The sequence below is a fragment of the Chlamydotis macqueenii genome, chromosome 17, assembly GCF_036417535.1.
Source record: "Chlamydotis macqueenii isolate bChlMac1 chromosome 17, bChlMac1.mat, whole genome shotgun sequence".
NCBI lineage: Eukaryota > Metazoa > Chordata > Aves > Otidiformes > Otididae > Chlamydotis > Chlamydotis macqueenii.
Genome location: NC_141572.1, coordinates 5275801 through 5298902, shown reverse-complemented (window position 1 = coordinate 5298902; position 23102 = coordinate 5275801). Strand labels below are relative to the sequence as shown.

General features: G+C 39.7%; 1 protein-coding gene across 1 annotated transcript in view; it reads right to left on the bottom strand.

Annotated features, from left to right (window-relative positions):
* TMEM132C (transmembrane protein 132C) overlaps positions 1–23102 on the bottom strand; it is a 208191-nt gene that overhangs the window by 24959 nt on the left and 160130 nt on the right. The window contains exon 5 of the mRNA XM_086761403.1: positions 2459–2602. Within this exon, the coding sequence (XP_086617529.1) occupies positions 2459–2602 (144 nt within the window). The remainder of the gene's footprint in view (positions 1–2458; positions 2603–23102) is intronic.

Genomic DNA, 23102 nt, shown 5'->3' with positions numbered 1-23102 from the left:
TTCGGTTTAAATTCATCTACAGGCTTTCATACCTGTAAATATGTCTTGGTTCTGCTATGACAGGGATGCTTGGGAACATGAACTGCAAACACACGCACACATTCTGTGTTGAAGAGACCATGAACTCTGCCCAACAGATGTAATTTATGATGACTGAACTTTTTTAAAAAAAAAAACCAAAAAACCAGAAAGATTACTCCCAGGAAGGTATCTAAAACAGTATTTTATGGAGGAGGAGGATATATCCAAATAATTTAACATGAAAGCTTGATGGGGAATTTCCAAACAAATTAAGGCTGAAAGGCCTTTGTTCTCCATTTGAAACTTTCTGAGTGCCTTCTAAAATCAGAGTCAGCACGAACATGCCAATTTGACTTGAACCCCAAACTTCATTTCCCCATATAAAGAAATTTCTTGGAAATCAAAACACTCTAGATGAAAAAAAGCACCCTTTTTCCTTTATGAAGAGATGATAAAACCTTTTTGTTCAAAGTATTTCATTGAACTCTATTTTTTAACTAGTTAGATGTGTCATAGCAGTTAGCACTCATGTCACAGATGCATTCCTCTAGAGATTCTGCATGTATTTCTAAATTCACAGAAGATAGTTTCTCTATTCATCTCTATTCATCTGCAGAATTTCAAAACATTTCTGAAGAGAAAGAAACTACACCTGAAAATTTCTCGATTCCAATAAACACCGTGTGTTAGCCTCCAGTTATTTGTTTCACTTCAGCTTCAGAGCAGCTAGATAGGGAGGCTTCTAGAAGCCACTTTAAAATGTTCCAATAGCGTAAACAGGCTCCATTTTAAGAAACCCTTTTAGTGGAGATAAATTATTTCTGTAGAAAACAAGAGAAGAGCACAGCGGGGTCCCAAGTGCTTATCAAAGGACATAGTGTTTCAAAAAAACATTTTTTCCAAACAAATTGTTGGAGAACTGCGATAGTCCAGGCTGTACTGCAATTAGTGCATGAACACTTTCTTTTTTTTTGGTAAGATTTGGGAATTTCATTTCTTCTCGATCCATATGCTCCAAAGCTATAAAACCCAGATGTAATTTTTGCAGAGGGATTTTTATTTGGGAAATCATCGTGCTGTTATTTTCTATGCCATCTATGCCATTTTCTATGTCATCATCTGGTGATGTATAACAAAGGCCCATCAGATTTTATTTTTTCCCCTGACCTGAGGCTTCCTTTGAACGGAAGAACTTAACACTGGTTATTTTCACTGCTGGAAAGCAGAAAACCCCAGGGGGCTGGAATTATTTGGTGAAATTTTATAAGCTGTTTAAGCAAGTATGCTAATCTGTATGATCACAGTAGTCCTTTTCTGAATTTATTTTTTTAGTTTGTGAGTATGGTCTTGTATTTTTTTTTTAGTCAGGAATGTGGTTTCCAACAAAGTTACAATCAGGATGATCCCTAAACTAAATTCCAGCTATTACTTTGATTTGTAGTTAGGTGGCTACCTTAGGAAAAAGGTTAATAGGAATTCTTTGAGATTAAAAACTCTGCAAAGCATCTGATACATGGGAGCATGTCAAGCTCCAGCAAACTGGAGAGGTTTTTTTGGCTCTGAAGGATCCACTGAAAGCAGAAAGCTTTCTGTACAAGTCTTCTATAAGGGCTTCATTAGTTAGAAGTATGACTGTTTTCCCCACCTACTTTGTTACTGGTATAATAAATGCTTCTACATAAATTCTACAATAGTGCAAATCACCCTTGCATGAAGACCACGTACTGTGAATGTCCTGTGTGGAAAGTGCAATGGGATTCACGCAGAGCATTGTCTTTGTACTGACTCCCTGCACAACCGAGAATGTCCTTCAGGGCTTTGACTGCATATTCACAGCAGAAATAGCTGTGTTGCCTTAAAAGAATACTACCTCACTGGTGTTTGTTACTGTGTGACATTAAGCTGCTACTGCTAAATTGATGGACTGGTCATGTGAATACTTTCCAGCTACTTCTGTGCACAATCAAGCTGTTAATTCAAAACAGCTCCTAGCAGAATGTGAAGTCGACCAGAATGACTTTGCGTTGCAGTTGCTGGGGAATGCTCCTCCAATCCACTCCACTGATGCAGCTGTGGAGGTGATAATCACAGCTGGAAAGGTGATAAGAAACATCTGGAGAGGCAGTACTAACAGCAGAGCTGTTTTTGCTGTGAACAAACTCTGTGCGCAGAGGACCTGAGATTATATTAGCAAGACATCTTAAAATTAGGACACAAATAAAAATTAAAAACTGACATTCTACTGAAACTCAGTGTGGTGGCTGTATTGTTGCAGCTAACTCTCTCTTTTCTTAAAAATCCCTCTCCTTAAGCTTTTGAAACAGTAGTACAATTAATTTGCAGGAGTTGACCTAGTGGTTGTTCCCAGGCTATTATGCTTTTGTGTACAAAAAAAAAAAAATGAAATTTCAGAAGCCAATACATGGCATGAACTTACTTTAATGACGTCTTCATCAGAAGATTTGCACTCAACGGATTCAGAGATGTCTGTCACAGCGCTGTTCTCCTCAATGGAGACCACTTTGATGGGCACGGCCACTGTTTTTCCCGTGAGAATTGCGGTGTTCAGAATTTCTGTGTCCTGTACACAAAACAAAGCACAGCGCTGTTCAGAGATAACTAAAGAGATTTCCAAAAGGCAAGCATCAGCTCTTCAACTGGACTTATTCTCAAAAATATGCATTAGTTCTCAGCAGCCTATTATCTAATCTCATCTTCAAATAGGTGCAACTTGGTAAAACTTAGTAAAACCCCAATTATATTTTACCTGCTAATCAAACACAGTCAGCTGCATTGCACAGCATTAAATAGTGAGCAAAATGACTGCAGCTAAATTCATTCCAGACAGGCACACATCACAGGGAGCTTCTACTTTTTAAGTGTGGGACTTTTCCCAACATGTACCTTCCAAGACACGAGTTCAGAATTTTTACTAAACTGGATTTGATTGGCAATGTTTGGGACAGGATGCAAGAGCCTCGAAAGCAAAAATACTGCTCTTTGGATCTAAGCCCATTGCAAAGACGGGGCCTCTCTGTGAACTTTGTATCTGGAACTGTTTCAAGATTATTTAATTTCCTTTGATATGGCCAATGAAGCAATGTAAGGAATCCAGAAGGAGTTAGTGATGCTATTAACTGCAGGGAAAATAACAAGGAAATCTGAAGTTTGAACTCGGGTCATGGCACAGAAAAGCTTTTCATTGCACAATAAACTAAGTTAATTCTTCTAACTCCTGAACTGTTTCAGCACCACTGTGTTCCCAAGATTCCCATGCAGGAAGAACTTTAAAGTTTTCTCCAACTTTTCAGCTTCCAATTCTATAAAGTGAATAAAATATTCAGCACCAAAGTTACGAGTACTGCAGCCACTGATGTCAACAGCAGCAAAATGGGGCCCTGACACTATTGATACTGCTTTTGATTCAGGTTTAGTGAGTTTGAAATTTAGGTCAGATTTTCTTTTCATCTTGTAACTTGTTATTTCTCAGGTTCTCCTACAGCCCTCATAAGAAATCCCATCAAACTTACACAAAAACTCTTATAAAAGGAATGTTGACTATTCTAGAACAGAAAAGTAAAACCCATTGCCAGAGAGGGGAACCTCAATCCATCCCAATTCTACAGTTTGATGCCAGAGAGCTTACAGGTCAGGATTAGATGGAGGGCAGGGACAGGGGACATTATAGTGGGGTCTGCTACAGGCAACCCAAACAGGAAGACCAAGTGGATGAGGTCCTCTATAAATAGGTAGGAGCAGCTTCACGCTTACAAGCTCTGGTCTTCATGGGGGACTTCAACCACCCCAATATCTGTTGGAGGGACAACACAGCAGGGCACAAACAATCCAGGAGATTTCTGGAGTGCATGCACGATAACTTTCTCCTCCAAGTGACAGAGGAGTCAACAAGGAGAAGTGCTATGCTGGCCCTTGTTCTCACCAACAAAGAGAGCTGGTGGGGAATATGAAGCTCAAGGGCAGCCTTGGCTGCAGTGACTATGAAATGGTGGAGTTCAAGATCCTTAGGGCAGCAAGGAGGCTGCACAGCACGCTCACTACACTGGACTTAGGAGAGCAGACTTGTCCTCTTCAGGGATCTATAGTACCATGGGATAAAAGCCCTGGAGGGAAGAGAGGCACAAGAAAGGTGGTTGATTATTTAAGGGTCACCTCCTCCAAGTTCAAGAATGATGCAACGCAACAAAGAGGAAGTCAGGCAAAAATGCTAGGAGGCCTGCATGGATGGACAAGCTCAAATACAAAAAGGAAGCCTACAGAGAGTGCATGCAAGAACAGGTAGCCTGAGTGGAATACAGAGAATTTGTCTGAGCAGCCAGGGATCAGGTTAGAAAAACTAAAGCTCTGATAGAATTAAATCTGGCCAGGGATATCAAGAGCAACAAGAAAAGCTTCTATAGGCACGTCAGGGATAAAAAAAAAGACTGTCCCTGGAGTACTGCATCCAGCTCTGGTAACCTTAGTACAGGAAAGACATAGATTTGTTGGAGTGGATACAGAGGAGGGCCACAAAGATGATCAGGAGGCTGAAGAACCTCTCATATGAAGAAAGGCTGAGAGAGTTGGAGTTGTTCAGCCTGGAGAAGAGAAGGCTCCAGGGAGACCTTATTGCAGCCTTTCAGTACTTAAAAGGGGCTTATAAGAAAGACAGGGACAAATTTTTAGCAGGGTCTTTGTGACAGGACAAGGGGTAATGGTTTTAAAGTAAAAGAGAGTAGATTTACATCAGATAGAAGGAAGAAATTTTTTACACTGAGGGTGGTGGAACACTGGCCCAGGTTGCCCAGAGAGGTGGTGGATGTCCCATCCCTGGAATCATTCAAGGCCAGGTTGGACAGGGCTCTGAGCAACCTGATCTGGTTGGAGAAGTCCCTGCTCTTTCCAGGGTGGTTGGACTAGATGGTCTTTAAAGGTCCCTTCCAACCCAAACGATTCTGTGATTCTAAATAATTCCTATGGCATATATGAAAACAAAGCTACTCAACACAGTAAATCAGAGCCAGATTTATAAATAACATTACTGGAAAGTCTAAGGCCATTCTCAGGAACTCCTAATTTCAAAGGCAGAGACCACCCCGAGCCACCTCCCATACAAATTCTGATGAATACCTGACATTTTTTAACAACAGAGTGGTGTAGTAAAATATATAGCTTTTGGAGCTTAACTTCTGTCCCCAAACTTGAAAATTTTGTTCCAAAAGTATTTATTTCCATGTACTGGTATTTTGGTAAGTCCCGAAATAGACACAAAGGAGTAGATCTCAACATTTGTGAAAAAACCTGAGTTACAAACCCAACTGCTCTTCTGTCTGCAGACTTCCAAAGCAACAAGCCTTGAATAACCCCCATAAGTTCATAAAAAAGCAGGTCTGACATATTTTCTGCTGTGCATTTCGCTACTGCAAGTGCTGTATGTCTTCTGAAATCAATCTTTTGCCTCGATCTCTTAAAGCCTTATTTTTTGTGACTCTGAGTGTTAAACACTTCGAACTAAGGACTCCAGGGCAAAAGAGCAGCAGGAGAGTTTGTGGAAACGACAAGAAATCTTTTCAGGCTATCTCAGCTCTGCTTTGAAATGATTCTACTCAGATTCAGTTTTTTCTTAGCAATGGATATATACTACTGATAGAGAAATCTAATTTAAAGGGACAGGTTCAGAGGAAGAGAAATCCCATAAATACAAATGACTTTCAGATATAAAACATACTCTGTGACTTGGTGATTTGCCTGTGTTTGCATTTAATGGTAATTTATGAAGTTCAAGACAAATCAGAAAATCATATACACACAAAACATAAAAGAAACAAGCCCTGCACACTGCCAAGAAGATAAAAACAAAGACCCAATTATGCAATGAGGCAAAACTTTTATGCCACAAGCAGCAGAGTAAATTCATCATCTGGGTTTAACTTGCTACAAACAGCCCGGGAGTCACCAGAACTCCCTCTAGCTCAGCTCCGCACGTGCCTGCAGCATTGAGTAACCACTGGCCTCAATATGAAGTCAAGTATTAAGATAAATAGGAGAGAAGATGAGTGGGAAGCCCAGCAGACAAGACCACAAGCACCCTGACCTGCATGAGGATCCTGTGCTTCTGATTCCCCAGCCCTGCGTATCGCCAGAAGCTGCTTACGCCATTCTGGCAGGACCCTGGGTGATGGCGAGACTGCCAGCAGTACCACACTAAACCACGTTTGCTGCACCACCAGCCACAACTGCAGCTGCACTCTGAGCCTACACCACAGCACTACGAGAACACCAGAAGACAGGATTAAAATCCAGTCGTGGAGGTAAGGTTTAAAAAATGGGATGCATTAAAGTTTAAATGCAAGTTGCTTCTTTCCTGTAGGAACAACTAATGCTATAAATACTGGACAGAAAAGATTCAACAGGAAATGTTGCTCTCAGAAAAGCATTTGGGTCTATAGCAGATCACAAACTGAACATAAGTCAGCAATTGCATGCTGCTGTGGTTAAAAAACAAAAGCAAAAGCAAACCAAAGAACCCTCTCACAGTAAACTGAATAAAGAGAAGTATCACCTGAAAGATGTGAGGTACTCCTACTCAGCACTAGCAAGGCCTCAGCTAAAGCACTACATCTGATTTTGAGAACTATACTGCCAAGAAAAACTTTCTCAAGTGAAAAGAAATAAAAAAAACCCCAAGAGAATAAATCAAAGACTAGAAAATAAGGTCCATGAGGAATGACTGAAATAATTAGAACCATAGAATAGTTTGGGTTGGAAGGGAACTGGGATTGTTTAGCCTAGAAAAGATTACGGGGAAAGATGATTACTGTCTCCATATACATAAAAGTTTTCAAAAAATGAGGAAGAACAAACTATTTTCCATGTTCATGGACAGGGATTGAGGCAATGTGCTTAAACTGCAACAAGGAAGATTTGTTTGACATGAAGGCAATCTTTATTATAAAAATAATGATAAAGAATTGATGGAACAGGTTGTCCAGGGCAGAAGAAAATGCACAATCTAGCCTAACAGATCTTTGAAGAACAGGTTATACATCAGTCAGAAATAACATGGGGTTTTTGAGTCAAGTAGAAGAGGAAAGGGAGCATATGACCTCTTGCAGTTCCCTCCACCTCTGTACCTTAGTAGTCTCCATTTTTAAAAAATTGAATAACACAATAACCTATATAACTTGTATTTGAAATAACCCAACTCTGCATCACCCATCCCAAATACGATCCTTCTTCACTTGGCAAAATAAAATTATCTATACCTTTAAAATGGAAAAGCCTGACAGGCAAATGTGACTGACACGCCTGCCTTCTGCACTATATAGCACAGAACTGATGTACCAATTGTTAAGTAATAATCTATCACTTCTGTTTCTCTTTTTCCAATGGTCATTATTGGTGTATCTGAATTCTAAGTGGCTTTCATACAAAGCCATTATTACAAAGGTTAAAAAACCTTTTCAAATTTCCCAAGACCTTTCTGGAGATAAGACAGAAAATTTGGCTACTGGCACATTACCAGCAATTAAAAACCTCAATCTTCTGCCCTTTGCTAACAGTTCCATTAAAGGAAATAGTGTGCATCTGAATTAATTTATTTTGATTAATTCCTTCAGAGATGCATCTGCCTCCAAAATTATAAAAGGCATTGTTTGTCATGATAAAGGGCTACTGAAATTTTACATCCCTTCTCTGTAGCCCAATGTATACTCCAGGAACTTCAAATTCATGATGTGGACAAAGGAGACGGAAACATATTGTCGATACTATCTAATGGCTCCATAGCTGGTACCATTACAGCCATCAAAGATCCTCAGCACTGGAAAGCAATTGGTAGCCACCCAGTTACAGCTTCGAGCAGAGACGGAAACGTTCCTGTTTCATCTCCAGTGAAAGCAGTCATAACTCATTGGTATTACACAGATTAAGAAACATTGAAGTATAAGCAATTAATACATTACACACTCTGTTAAAAGCCATTGTCAAATCTGTCAGTTCCCTTACTCAGTCTGTAAGTGCCCCATGCTATTCAACTGTGATATTAAAAAAAAAAGACTAAAGAATCAAGTTCTGATTCTATTGTCTTTTTGTTTAGAACTAAAACAATCTGTCTGTCTGCAATACTGAGCACTCTAAACATGCACCACAGATCAGAGGGCTCAGATTTGGCATTGGAACCTGCTTCCCTTCCGTTCTGCCGGCTCTGGTAACACCCTTGATTATCCACTGATAAGCAGAAACAGCAGTTGAATCTTTAAGGATATGTCAAATAACATTAAGAAAACAATTTTTCTCACATCAGCACAGGAAACACAGTACCTGGTATAGTTGGTGATTTTTATGTTTTATTTTAAAATGCAATATACTATCCTGTTTGCAAGCAAATTTGGGAGTAAACAAACAAAATGACTAAGAAACCTTTAGAGAGACTAAGAATTCATTTAAAATGTAGGCGCTTTTCAAAATCACAATATCTTAGCCATTTCCACATTCTTTAATTTTTAAAATCCCCCAAGAACTAATCTACTTTCTGTGCAGGCAGCAACTAAAGTTTTAAAATCAAATTTATTTTGTGTGGCAAAAGACTGAGAACATCTGATAGCAATGTTTGGACTTGTTTCCAATGAATTAAAAAATGGGGAAACAGTGTAAAGTAAACTGAAAAAAAAAAACTAGGAAGAGGATGAGTTAAGTAAGAATCAACATGCAGGTTGGAAAGAAGTTTCTGTAAGTGTATTACAAACTCTGACAAAGCAAGGATTGTCATTTCCAAAGTCAAAATGGAGAACAATACATAAAATTCCCATTGACTCAGAAGAGAGATTTGAGCTCTGAACTTCTTTGGAAGCCTCAAATTGTCTTTGCAGCACGATGACATGAACCCCAACAATATCTGACTCTGAGACTGTAAAAAAAAAGAGTTGATTTTCTTGTATGAAGAACTACCTACAAACTCCTGATTAGGATGGTTTTTTCCTGTTACCAGGGTATGCCTTCAATGAACACAGCATATGAAGGAAATCATTACTATTTAAACATATCTAATTAACAAACAGTAACATCAAATATATTTTTTCTTGTTCCTCTAATGGTTAGAGGAAGATTTTTGCAGTTAGACATACGGCTCTAATATCAAAGGAAATAAAGCAAACCATTGAATTCTCTGCCTAAGTTACTTTAAAGACATATTAATAATTTTAAACTTCAAGCTAGCTCTCATAAACAGAACAGAGTAAATGCCTTTACTCCACATAGGATTCTCATTATCCACTAACAAAAGGTCTGCTCTTTCCCAGCCCAGACAATATCTTGTGTACTAGCCTAGCTCAAATCAGCACAACATCCGCTTGCTTGAAAACTCAACCTTGTGCAAAGGACCTGAACCATCAGACTCTGCATCAAGGATACAGAATTGTACCTCCTCTACACAAACCTTCAGCACACTTCAGTAACTTCAGAAATTAAACCTTGAGGTCACAACCTGATAACTACTACAGAGAAAGAAATGCTTCTCTACTGGCACATGTATACAGCAAGTACAAAATCTTCATAGCACAAACAACTTCTACTGTTCACCCACCTTCCCCAGATAAATAAAGTAAGAAGGCTGGCTGGCTTTCAAATCTCTTTAGAGTTAAGCACTTAATAAGCTGTGACTCAGGTGCAACTAGTTAGGACAAAGGGGTACTCCCATTCATTTCCCTGCATTCTACATTTGAATTAAAAAAAAAATAAAGTAAAAAGAAGATTTAATCAAGAAGTCCACAGGCTCAAGAAGTCCACAGGCTAGAACTCTAGAACTTGTGAGTTACACCAGCCTCATGGTCTGGAAATCCTCTGTGCACTAAGTTACCACCAGTACAAATCTTGATACTACACTTCAGTAGATCAGGAAAAGAACTAATGGCATTTCAAAGAAAAATGGTGAGACTGGAGTCAGGCAGGGAGTCAGACACTACATTATATCACACTGAGACCCGAGTTCAGTGAGACCATTATAAGAATTTGATGCAAGCATCACAACTCTCCAGAAAGTGTCCAAGCTTTCCTGCTTGGAGCCAATGCTATGATTCAGAGTACCATAAACTTCTGTTCCTACTCTGGTCTTGGTGGCATCAGGGTTAATTTGGACAAAGTCCACTAGCAGTAGTATTGGCCTAAACATTTTCTTCCACAGCTGCACTCATTGTGCTACTTCACGAAAAAATCAGCAGAACTGGTATTCAGAAAAATCAGTACTGTTTTAGAAAGGGAAAATAACATCCATAAAGCTAATGTATTCTACCCAGAGCTAAGAAGAAGCATGTGCTCACATTTGATCATTGGAAGTCAGGTACCACTATGGTTTACTCTGCAGGAATCTCACATTTTATTCCATCCCTGTCTCAGCCAGGGAACTTTCACCAATGTCAGTGGGAGCTCCGTACAAAGAGCAAGAATACAGAATACAGGCCTTAGTTGCTCGAATTTAGCTGAAGAGCAAACCTTATGTTCATCCAACCTCTCAATTGTAAGAAGGCAAGCATTCAGCCATGACTAATTTAGGAACTAATTCAACATTAAATTGTGGCAGAATGAGGAAGCAAAGTGACAGCTGTTTAATTAAACTCTAAATCCGATTAGATGGTGTTATCAAGAGAAATCCATGGGAGCCTGAGGTCATGAGAATGGTCCTGTTTACAGGCTGAAAATTCTGGAAGTGGAATCCCATAAAATGATGTTTCTCCCTCAGACAAACACGCTGCTTCATGGGTAACAAGCCTGTGCTGTAGACCTGAAGGAGTGACACAGAAAAGCCAATTATGTCTTCATTTATAAGGGAAGTTTCTTTAAAAAGTTTGTGGAAAATAGGCAGTTGGGCACTGTTTACCTTAAAATCAAAACAGCATTTGTCTTACGGAAAAAGGACAGAAGCAGCAAGCCCCAGCATGCTGTTGACAGCACTTGAATCAGTGGAGACAATGCCTACGCAGGATTGCTCCAGGACCCGCACTGTGCTTCCAACTGCTGTTCAACCCATCACCCCTGATGAACAGTGACACCTCGGCAACACATTTACAAGAGAAGAAGATGGAGATGTGGGAGATATAAACTCCACATACGCCAGTTACAAACACCATAAATAGTCTACTGATGAGCACTAAGTTATGCATCACAAGTTTCCAGGGCATCCTAATTAGAGTGATGCACAGAGCTGTACTGCTGCAGACAATTGTTATGCTGATTTGTGAGTCTGGTGACACGATGGTTGTAGATTTGCAGTAGTAATACTACTAAGATTACAGCTGATTAACACAATAACATTGTTAGGCAGCAGACTCTGTTTATCTACATAATCCCATGATTAAAAGTAAATTATACATTGTGCTTTCTGCCAACTGGATTCTCTGACACTCCGCATTCTCAGACAGTACATACGAGACAAGGAAGAGGCTGACATTCTGTTTTTAAATTCTTAGCACACACTTCAGAAGAACAGGAGTGTTTCTACAGAGCAAAGAGTTTGCATCGTGATTAAGCAGCTCCCTGAGACAAATTCATGCCACGGCAATCAGTGGGGAAGAGCAAATTTTGTTGGTCGGATTTTGGTTTGCTCTTTGGCCCATCATACGTAAATTCTACTCTGCTTCATTCATCATTTAATAACATGAGGACTTTTATTTCATAAGTAATATCACATTGCAAGATAAATGAGCTAATGCCATTAAGCAGTAAAACTGAAGTGGGGCAACCTGCGTACTTAATAGCACCCCTCAGTGTTCAAACATGGATGCAGACGAAAGCCAGGTTACTCCGTGACTATAAGGTCCATAGTGATAAGGAAAATGTAAACTAATGAACAAATTAACAGTGGTGAAATATTAGGACATTCAAAATCTACATAAGAAACAGACTTATTCAGTAAAAGCTGCCATTTCTGCAGTCTGTTTCTGATGAGGATAGCAGAACAAAGGATCTCAAAGTTTCTTTTGGATGCTAATTCCTTTTGACACACGACAATACTGTAAGGTATCTTCTCTTTATTAAATCTTTGTTAAATGGCCAACAGTGGACATAGCACAAAAATTAAGGACAATATCTGCCCTGAAGAAAAAATAATGCAGAAGTCAAACACAGATAAAACATCACCCATGGAAAGACTCAAAAGTGGACGTTGGCATTGTTCTGTCCCTAGCATGCAAAGTCTTTGTTTGAAGAGCTTGATCAATGTGATGTCTGTGGGTATCCAGGAATCTTAAAGAAGGTAAATGGAGAAAATATGGAACCAGGGACATAAGCAAGGGATTCAGACTCATATTTCTCACCTTCCAGAAGAGTGGCTTTGACCATCATCAGTAGACGGGTACAGCCCATCAGTGCACAGGCTAGGCTGGGGCCCTTCACCCATTTTTCCCGGGGCTGTACCACTGCAAGGAAAATAGTGGCAGATTCCTAGGGCCAGGAGAGAAGGCAAACAGCACGCAACTGGGATGGGAACCTCTCGGGCACAACACAATTTTCCCTGTTGTTTTTGTGAACCATGTAATTTATGACAAAGATCAGAGTGGCTTTTCAAAATGGGAACTCGGTGTTCTGCAAATGCAATGCCTCTTTAATCAATGATCTTGTCTCTGTTTACAGTCTCCATATTGAAATAAATCTTAATTACTGGCCCCCCACATTAGCAACAGACCGTTCCATTTTCTTTTCTGCCTGTACGGTTTTCAAATACCCTGCTAGTGGAATTTTTGAGTTCTGCTAAATTATGGTCTGCACACAGAAAAGGGGAATGTAGAATACATTAACAGATAGGGATGCAGAAAAATATCTTTGGATTCTTGGATGACTAATCCACACTTTCTTTGCAGTGAATCTACCCTGTTAGCATTCAAACGTGCAAAAGGGAACATATCCAAAGATTACTTTGATTTAGCAGATGCAGGCTGTATTGCTAAATGTAATTCCACCATCACTCAAAAGTGAGCATCTCTTTGAAGGAGAGACTGGAGCAACCGAACAAAATGAACCATGTTTTTAATTGCTTTGTTCTGTTTACAGCTAGTGACGTAAAATGATGGAAAAATGTTATAAAGCCATTACTCAGATCTGTGTATTCCTACAAAGGCCACATTGACTTAAGGTCAGGTACAGAAGTCTGATGCTAACCAGATTATTATGACAACAGGATTTCACTTCTTATTGCTTCTAATTTTGAATAAAACAGTAAAATCTTATCAGCATAAACTGTTCCCATGAGTGATAAGCAGCATTCTGGTTAGCAAAAAAACGAGCAATAGACACAGGCTGTTTTATAATAAGGATAAAAAGGATAGTGAGAAACATTTTGCTTCAAGCTGCAGGCTAACAAATGCCTTTTCTTCAGAGCTTATGGAAACAGCAATTATGCTAGCAGACAAGGCAGCTTTCCGTGATCTGTTAAAGAGGGATAACCAGTCTTTGCCTCTGCATTTCCAATGTATTTGCAACTAGGTGGAATGAAGAAACCTTACTAGCCAGAAGGTCCAGAAAGGTAGAACACCTCTGAAGGTCCTGCTACTTTATCCACTTGTGAACAGCTGAGAATCAAATTCAGATTTCTTTTAACAAATTCATTTCAGAAGTAAATATTTACTTTATTGTATTTCTTATACTAAGTTTATCATATGCAGTTCACAATGCCAACTCAAAACTTGATTTTGGAGCTGTAATATTTTGCCACAGGCACTGAGACCAACCAAGAAATCTTATTTCCTCTCCCTTGTGGAATCAAGATCCTAGTGCTTCCATTAATATTTCTACCAGTAAAGTTCCACTGCCTGAATATCGATTTGTATAAAAGTAATCCCATTCTGGCTCCACATGATGGCTGGATGTCTATATGCTGAGCAGTGACTATAATAAGAGAGTGTTTCTACACCACGAGCAACCAGATCAAATGATTCTCACCTTATCTTAGTGAAAACTGATTCTTGTTTTTTTTTCTGAACAGATCTAGGAATGAGAAAAGTCATTCCCACACCATCTGACACAGTTTGGTTTTGGTTTTCTTGCTGAATTAAATACCCCCAAAATATTGAAGTGTTCTAGTTTTCTTTCCATTTTATTTTCCAAAAACATTTGAGGAAATACATAGCCCCGCTTTCCAGCAAAACAAAACAAAACAAAAAATCAAGTTACTTTTATTTATAAAGTATTGGCTCCCAAATACCACTTTGGCTGAATTGGCCTTGATTTGATCTCTTATGGCTCTTTTAATTTTTTTTAAACATAAAACCTTTGTTTTGTTTTACCTTGAAACCTGTCTTTACCCATCATAAAGCAAGGTGGAATGAGAAACATGTAGTCCTTTTCCCACAGAGAACATGGATTCAGTTAAAGCAATGACTACTGATTCCTTGGGGAAGCTGCATCCTCGGAGGAGCTTGGAAGATGCAGCTAATTACCAAGTATGCTGGAGAGGCATTCCCACCAGCAGCAACAAGCAGCAAAACTTCTGCAAGGAAAGAGACATCAGACAGATTCTCCCAAGACTGCAGGCAAGTGAGCACAGTCTCCAAAACTCCTTCGTTCCAGCTGTCACAAGAACTGCTACAATGCTTACATGTCGAGCAACACACTTTGCTCACACATGACAATGATTTCAACACTTTTTTAAAATTTATCAAGTCCTCAAGAAATAACCTGAAGCCTTCCCTACCACCCTAAATTACTCCGACAAGATGATCTCATTAGATAATCTAACCCCCTAGGTGATGGAAAATGCAAATTAATATGGACATGAAATAGAATCAACTGAACATTTTCATGCTTGATTGTGTCTTTCTGTGCCATCTTAAAAGCTGCAAATGTGCATAGTTTGTCTTTTTTAAGTGTCTATCACAATCACTGTGTACCAACAGCGATGGAGCCCCTGGCTGGAGGCCTCTCTGTTTTGCAGGAGCTGTGACACCAAATTCAATTAGGTGCAGCTCACTAAAAGACAAGTATTACGCCAAAGCCGTCTCTCTTTCCTGTTGACTAGGACAGATATGTCAGAATCCAGTGGCCAATATGTATTTTCAAAGAAAGATGGTATTTCCTGCTGTGTGGAGGAAGAGTCTGTAATTGAAAATGACTTCAAAGAAAGCAATTCTGGAACCACTTAAAACGTAGAATAAGTTTTAAGGACAACTGCAGGAGATGGGAAGCAGAAGCCCACATTTCATCTTTCTATAACCACTTAAAATACAGAATAAAGACATAAAGGTGACTGGAGAAGATGGGAAGCAGAAGCCCAAATTTTATTGCTCTATATTTAGACATAAGTGAAATTAAAAACCTTTAAAAGATGCATTTGTGTAACACAGGAAACTACCTACTCCTCTTTGCGAAATTTCATTTCTTACTTTCAGCATTTTGCTAAATTGACTTAGAAATGAAAGCACTTACATAGGGAACACATTATCTACCAGGAAAAAATTGTAGTTATGGATTGAAATGTGAGTATTACCTGAGGTATTCCAGCTCCAGCATCATTACTGGTTATTTTGAGCACAGAAAATGCAAACAGATGAAAAGCTGTGAAGTGACAGGTTAAAAGCCCTTATTCTAAGACCAACATACTTGAGAGCCTTCGCTGTTGTTGTTTCAGAGCAGTGCTACTTATGGATAAGAGTACACTTACGGATACTTATTAATACACTTACATCTGATGAATAGAAGCAATAAACTGTCTTAAGCTCTCTTGAAAACGTATGTTTTTATACACTTATGCAGTGCACAAATTACACATATTTCATCTATAGTAGACATATGACAACATGTACAATACACACTCATACCTATAATTTTTTATCTAAACATTCTTAGAAGACCAGCCACGTGCTTGGAAAACAGAGCAGAGAGAAACATATGAAGAGCCTTAGTTCAGTGACTGGAGCTACTTACAGCATTCCCAGGAAAGGATAAATATTTGTTACAGATTCAAAAAGCTATGCCAATAAAATGGCCTCGAAAACTGCAACACATTCTATCCTTTCTAATCACAAAAATAGGTTTTTGTTTACTCAAACATCTAAGGAATAATTGTCTGAGAAAGCCTTCAGCTATGATGAACACCTCTCTGTTGCTGAATGGTCCTATTACGTTTATCACAGATGGGAGTGGGAATATTGGTGAAGCCTGAATGGGAGAGACAGGCAATAACCACCTGGTGATCTTATAATGGAACAGTTCATGGATGCTTAAGCAGCCATGGATGGAGCTACATAATATCTTCTTGCTGAAATAATTTCATGGCTTACAGTTCTCTTTTGTTGCAAAAACACTAATATGTGAAATTTGTCAATTTAAGGGCATTTTCTGGGCTCAAGAGCTGTCAGTCATTTACTTTCTTTTTTCACAAGTTTGGGGAAGTTATTTGGAAATGGACCCCCAGTTAAACTGGATTTGCTCCCATTAAGCAGAACCATCACAGCTCTGGTGATGTCTCCAGTCTCTGATGACCGTGGGAATATAGCTGGTAGTAAAAAGGCAATTTTCATCAGCAATTTGAAATTCTTCCCATGTTCATTTCAATTAAACCTGCAGGCCTGTTATATAGTTGGCTATATATCTGTAATAATATTGCTGTAATAGCTGTAATCAATAGACAGTTGCAGATTGAAAATATACAAGCATATTAGGACGCGTGCATGGATGCACACACAATTACACACTACCTGTCTATATGTGAGTAATCTATATGCACAGAAATACACACACAACTATAATGGAAACACGATTATGAGGCATTCCATGTTAACAGAAGCCACATACTTGATTATAGGCAGATAGAGACAGTAATTTTCATTTTATGTATAACACTTCTATCCCAGATATTTCTTACTGTTAATATTTTACAAAGATAATTTTTTAAAACCTGACCCCACTGAAATCAACAGTGATTTTGCCAGTGACTCCAGTAAAGCTGAGGTCCACTCCATCAAGCATTATGGAGTAAGCCCTAAAGAGTCCTCCCTAATGTGCCTTCCTTTAGTCAGACTCAAGCACTTCTATAAACCTCCACTGACTTCCACCTGAAGGATTGGGGTCCTCAGACAAAACTGATAGACTTAATTCATTGTTATGCTGATAAGATATGTCAGACACAAGGGGGTTTCCACCACTTAGTGATGATCTGGATCACTGTGATACTTTTCTTGTTGTGAGTTTACCCCTTAACATGTTGCAGATGTCCACTGTGGTTCATACGAAACCAGTATCATAACGGACTTGAGTGGAGCCTGTAGAGACATAGTGTATAACAAAGCCACGCTGGGCAGCAAAGATGGAAATTTAATGTGGTTTCTGAGTGAGGGGAGTCAAGCACAGCTTAAAGAAGCCTTACAGTGAGGGTCTGATGTTTACAAATACCTATGTACACTTCTTATTTGCTTCAGTTTGTAGTGCTGTATTGTTCAGCCGTAGCAGATAAAGCTGTCAAGGAAGTATAGTTTGGTAAATTAAACTATACACTGAAGATATCCACATAGTTATAAACAAACAAACAAACAAAGATTATATTTTTGGGGATGTGCCTCACAACAGCTCCAATTCACTGTTTGCAGCTCTGGGAAAAGATCGACATGCCAAAGAACAGAGTGCTATTTACATGCTCTTAGGTATCATGCCTGGCCTCCAGCTGCTCTTCCACAAGGGCAGGGATCTCCTGTAGGTCCCGTGTCATACCTGGTGGTCCTGGATGGACGACTCAGACTCTACAGCATCTTTAATGGCAACAGACATCTATGTATAGGCACCTGGATCACCTCCTCCTTTCTTCTCCTTGAATTAAGTTAAGGTTCCAATCTGCCTTCTTCATGCTTCAGCTCCCCATTTACGGAGGGGCTACTGTCCCTACTCTATTTGTTTACAGTGGGAGTAGAAACTCTTTTACAGTCAATGAAATCATGTTACCTACTATAAACCACTCCCAGAATTTCAGTTGGACCCCCCAGATTCTGCTGATGTAAACCAAGTTTTATATAAGTGGTACAAGCCACACTGATGATGAATAAACTGTTCAGTCTGGATAATCGTGGTAAAATCTTACCTAGCCTGATTGTCTGAAGGGAGCGGCGCAGCACTGATCACTGCGGGGTGGCATGCGCTCGATAACTGGGGTGAAGCAACTTCAGATGCTTTATGGACTTTAAGGATTAAGTCCCAAGGACAGTTTCTCTTTTTAAGTAACTAAGGTACTGCAGGATACATGGATTATTTTTATGGCCACTGTGGAAGGTTGTGAACTTGTTTTATTTGTGTAGATTAATATGTCATGGATTATTAATGAGTTACTTTCTCCCTCTAATAGGCAGTATTCATCTTCCACAAGTTCCTTAAGGTCCTCAGTTTTTGGCCATGGAGTGCACATGAACACTTGGCTCAAGTTTGTGGATGTCAGAACTCTGTTTAAACCATAGTGGAAGTAAAGTAGGCAGCTTCTGCTAAATTCTTGCAATTTAATTTAGTCTATTTTGAAATCAGCAAAAGAAAATTTCTACTTGCTCTTTTCTTATTTTGGCCATATAGTTTTAATTGTCGGTAAGAAAAATCTGTAACAAAGACACAGCAGAGATTCTTATGGAACTGCTACGAAAAAGTAGTAATAAAAATTAAGAAAATAGTCATTATTATTTCCTATTCTTGCCTCTATATTATTTTTCCTTTTCAAATAGTTTATTGATTTCACTGACTTCATAGCAGGTCCACATAAGCACAGTGCACAGAAGGCAGGAACAAGATTATTGCATTAATAAGAGCAGATACTGTACAGACATCACAGACTTACACAGTTAAAAAGATGAGAGAGAGTGACACAGGAAAATTAAATTACTGGCCAGACACATGTCTAAGAGACTCGTGGGTCTTATAATGCATAGGAATTAAAAATGGTATCTATGTAGAAGGAGGTAAAGTAAATATATAAAGCATGTATAATCACAGGTTCAATTATTGCCTCCTTACTCAAGCAAAAACATGGTTTTATCATCATGGGTCGCTTTGCAAGATCATGCTGGCTAGAGGTTCATGGTTAGAGAAGCATCCTTGAAATAGGTGGCCATTATCATTGTATAAATCAATGATATGAAGGAAAAGGGACCAAATCCATTTGTTTAAAGCAGTATTCTATTTGTTAGTATAACCTGGAGGAACCACAGTGACCATTATCTTTATCTGAGCATCTTACAGCATCTTACAACACTGAAAGAGCCTTGAAAAAAGATTTGCGTGCTTGAAAGCGTGTCTGGTCTTTTCTAGCTCTATTGGATGGCCTAATAAAAGACATTAGCCACAAACCTTGCTTCACTTTTCATTTTTCTCGTCAGGACTAGGACAACATTGCCAGTACTGAGTGGTGGAGATGAATTCATGTTTAAGCAGAGAATTTTCCTTTCTAAAGAATCAGCATTGCAGAATGATCCTGTAAGCCAAATACCTATATCGTAAAACAGGAGATGTTAAGTACTGTGTCCATTTTAAAGATGAGTAAACTGCTGTGGACCTGAGCATTACCAGAGATCCAAAAGAGGCAGAAACTAACTCCAGACATGCGGCTCCTGGTCCATCAGACAATTCCTATTTTTGCATATCAGAGTCTCCCAGTGCTTAATGAGCAGTCCATAATATGAATGAGGTAAGAGCAGCGAGGAGGAATTACTGAGTCCCAAATGATTTATTTATGACCACACCAAGCTCACTCCTGAAGCTTCCAGGCATTCTTAAAACATATGCCGCAGGATGCCCCGTGCCAGCTGGCAGCTCCGCTGTTAGTCACTGCTTTTCAATGCTTGCAATCGACATTTTGTCCCAGAGCCAGAATCTAAACCACAGTCTTCTCTGCTGGCTCCATCGAAGTTTCAAGTCATATAAAAACTTCTTGGTATTGGCACACAGACACGTAGTACCTTATACAAAATGATTCTAAAGTACATCCAGGTCTCAGACTGATGGCTTTGGTTGCTGCTGCTGACATAATATATACAGCAGGAGGCCTTCCACCTTCTGTTAGCTCTCCAGAATGAGAACTCAAGATCACAAAGAGGTTACAGCAAGCCTTTCGGATTTCACTCAATCATGCACTGTTTCGGAACAACAGGAAGAGAATTCACCCTTAAATCACACAAGGTGATTTTGGCCACATGTTGTTTCCTCAGCTACATCCTGGTAAATTCTGGTTTAAGCAAATGAAAACAAAAGCGTTATGCCAAGGTAAGAAATGTCCACATTAAAGAAAAAAAAGAGATTAAAGTTGTTCTCCTTGGAATGGTATATTGAGAGTCAAATTCAATAACGAATCTGAAGGTTTGAACTGTCAGCAGCAGTTTGGGGGTAGAAGGTAAATTGGCTGTGCTGCAGATCCATGCTATACGTAACCACGTTATGTGTTGCAGTAACACGCTGGTTAGTTTTTCAGTACTGAATTTACAGCCTCATGTTTCCCTCTGTCATTTTCTCAAACTCCCCAGTGAACTTGAATTCTTTTTTTTTTTACACTTATTTAGTTTAATCAAAATACTCATTTCACAACCTCCAAAAGACGCACAGCTCTGCTCCTATAGGGCCTTGGAGAGCGGAGTACAACACAGTCACTAATCCTGAGAGTGACAGTCAGCACTCAATATTCAACTACCATAATTAATAAAACTGCGCTGTTGCTATTTTTCACTAAGAGGATTTCCAAAAGCAAATTGCAGCAATAAATTACATCATTACAGCCTATATTATTGTTCTGCGAGGTGACAAATCTTGCAGAAAGACAATCAGCTTTGCTAGAGAAAAAAATATGGAGGACAAATCAGATGACTGGGACCTGATTAAAATTAATGTCAGTGTTACTTCTGTTCCCGCTTGCTTCCTGAAATTCCCTCTCTCACCAGCTGGCTTGCTGATGGCCCCGCTATGGTGCTGGTGCTTCAAATATCAGGCATGATTTGGTTCTGAGGGGAAAACCAACCTCGATAGGTTCACTCTCTGCGCCGATTTATATTGCCAGGTCCTGCAGTTTAACTACGGTCTAAAGCACACACCACAGTGATGGGGGCCACTGCCACAGTGTAGGAGTTTGGGTCTGTTAATTCACTTAGCATATGTGCATCAATCTGGAGAGCCCGGGCATTGCAGAAAGACCTTTGCATGCAGCCCCTCTAGCTTAGCAAAGCAGGTTTTGTTAGTAGCACAAGCTTTGCTTTGGTCCTGGTACCCTTTTGATACTGGGATGATGCACAGATCAAACCCCATTGCCACTGCTGCTCCCCATGTATTTATAGCAGCTGCTGCTCAGATGAAGAGAAAGAGCCAGCAGCACAGTGCTAGCTTTCTCCCCAGGACTGTACTGAACCCTGTCCTAAGTTTTAGTGTTTTATCTCCCTCAAGCAGCACTACTGAGTTTGAAGTACAGATTCCTAATGAATTCCACAGCAAACATCCTCAGTGATGAGAGTCTGGCTGGATAATGAACTGTAAACGGAAAGCAGGGTAAGGCAAACACGCACCTAATAGCAAACTGAAGGTGAAAAGTTGCTAGGGTTTTTAATGCTTGGGGTAGCTCATTATAACACTGAGGCTCATAAAAGTCCTGGTGATTTTTTTCCCCATGCTCACTCATTATCTTCCATTATAGTAAAGCATCTCCTTGTTGTCTAGACAGTCTCACTGTCCAAGCTGGAGCACCTCAGGACCTCATTATTTAGATTCCAGCCTAAACAATTCATAACTCTGCTAGGTGATTATTTCACCTGATTGTGAAGAATTTAATAGTCCCCAGAAATATTAAAACTCTCTTTACAGATCAAAATCATCATTAGAAGTTGCCAATTAAGTTAAATTGTTCCTGTTTTTTGGTATGGGTCACAGCTAACCCACTGAACGCTCAAGCCGGCTGAGCAACTGCTGCGTTTGCAAAGATACCTGCTCTGCTCTGGCAGTTGCTGCTCAGCCTGGCATCTCCTCTAAGCGACAGCATGAGAAGGTGGAGACCGTTTACCCTCTATGGTAAACCACAAATGTTTGTTGTCTGGAATAAGTTTGGGCAGTGCTTGGACTTGTATTTGTCAGTTAAGTCAAGACAACTGACCGTTAGCTAAAACTAATGAGAGAGCACTAGCTCAGATGAAAACTAGTATATTAACTTCCATAGGAGAGTGTGTAATCTAGCGATTGAGATTGCTGAGTTCAATTCCCCTTCTAGCCCTGCCAGCACGTCATGAACAAGCTCGTGCAATGTCCTTCAATCTCCCCTTCCACTTCTTTCAAATACTTTGCAGCAGAAGTGCAGAGCTGCAGGAGATTCAGCATCAGGCACAGCATTTGCCTCCCATCGTTGGACACGGGTGAACTCTGGCAAAGACTGAATTGCTTAACACATGCTACAGTCTTACAAATTAGTAACTTCTCTGCCTTTAAATTCCAGTTCTGTTTCAGCTATAAACTTTTGCAGAATATCAGCCTCTGAAATCGGTCTCCTACTCCTGCTGAGAAGTGCTTCTCTGCCTTCCTCCATATGATCTGTCAGTGAAGGCAGCAGTGGAGGGCATGTAGGGTGAATACAGTCCTGAGCAGCTACAGCATCAACACACACAGCCCTGGAATGTGCTTCTCAAGCATCATTGTCTGGGTCCACAGCTCACTTTCTGCTGGTTCATTATTATGGCTCTGCATGGTCTCTGCTCACATGCGTGTGGCAGCTGTGAAATTGCCTTTGTGGTTATGTTAAACAATCAGAATTTTAATCAGATGTCATTTCAAATATAAACTGCTATTTAAGATGTCTTCTTCTGATGGAGTAGCATCACAAATGTGAGCCAATACTTAAAGCAGTCCCAAAATCCTGCCCAGTACATCACAAGAACAAAAAACCTTCAGATTTCACGTTAGACAATGCAGTGCCATGAACCAACACCAAAATTATCTGCAGCAGAATGTGGGCTTGACTCAGGCTAACTTGCAATGCTGAGAATCAGCAAGGAAGCAGCTGGCTATCTCCACACAGTCCTGCATTGTGCTGTGCTGCCAGGAGAAAGCCCACAACAGTACTCTTGTAGCATGCATGAGTGATTGGCATCAAGCATGGACTGGCTGGG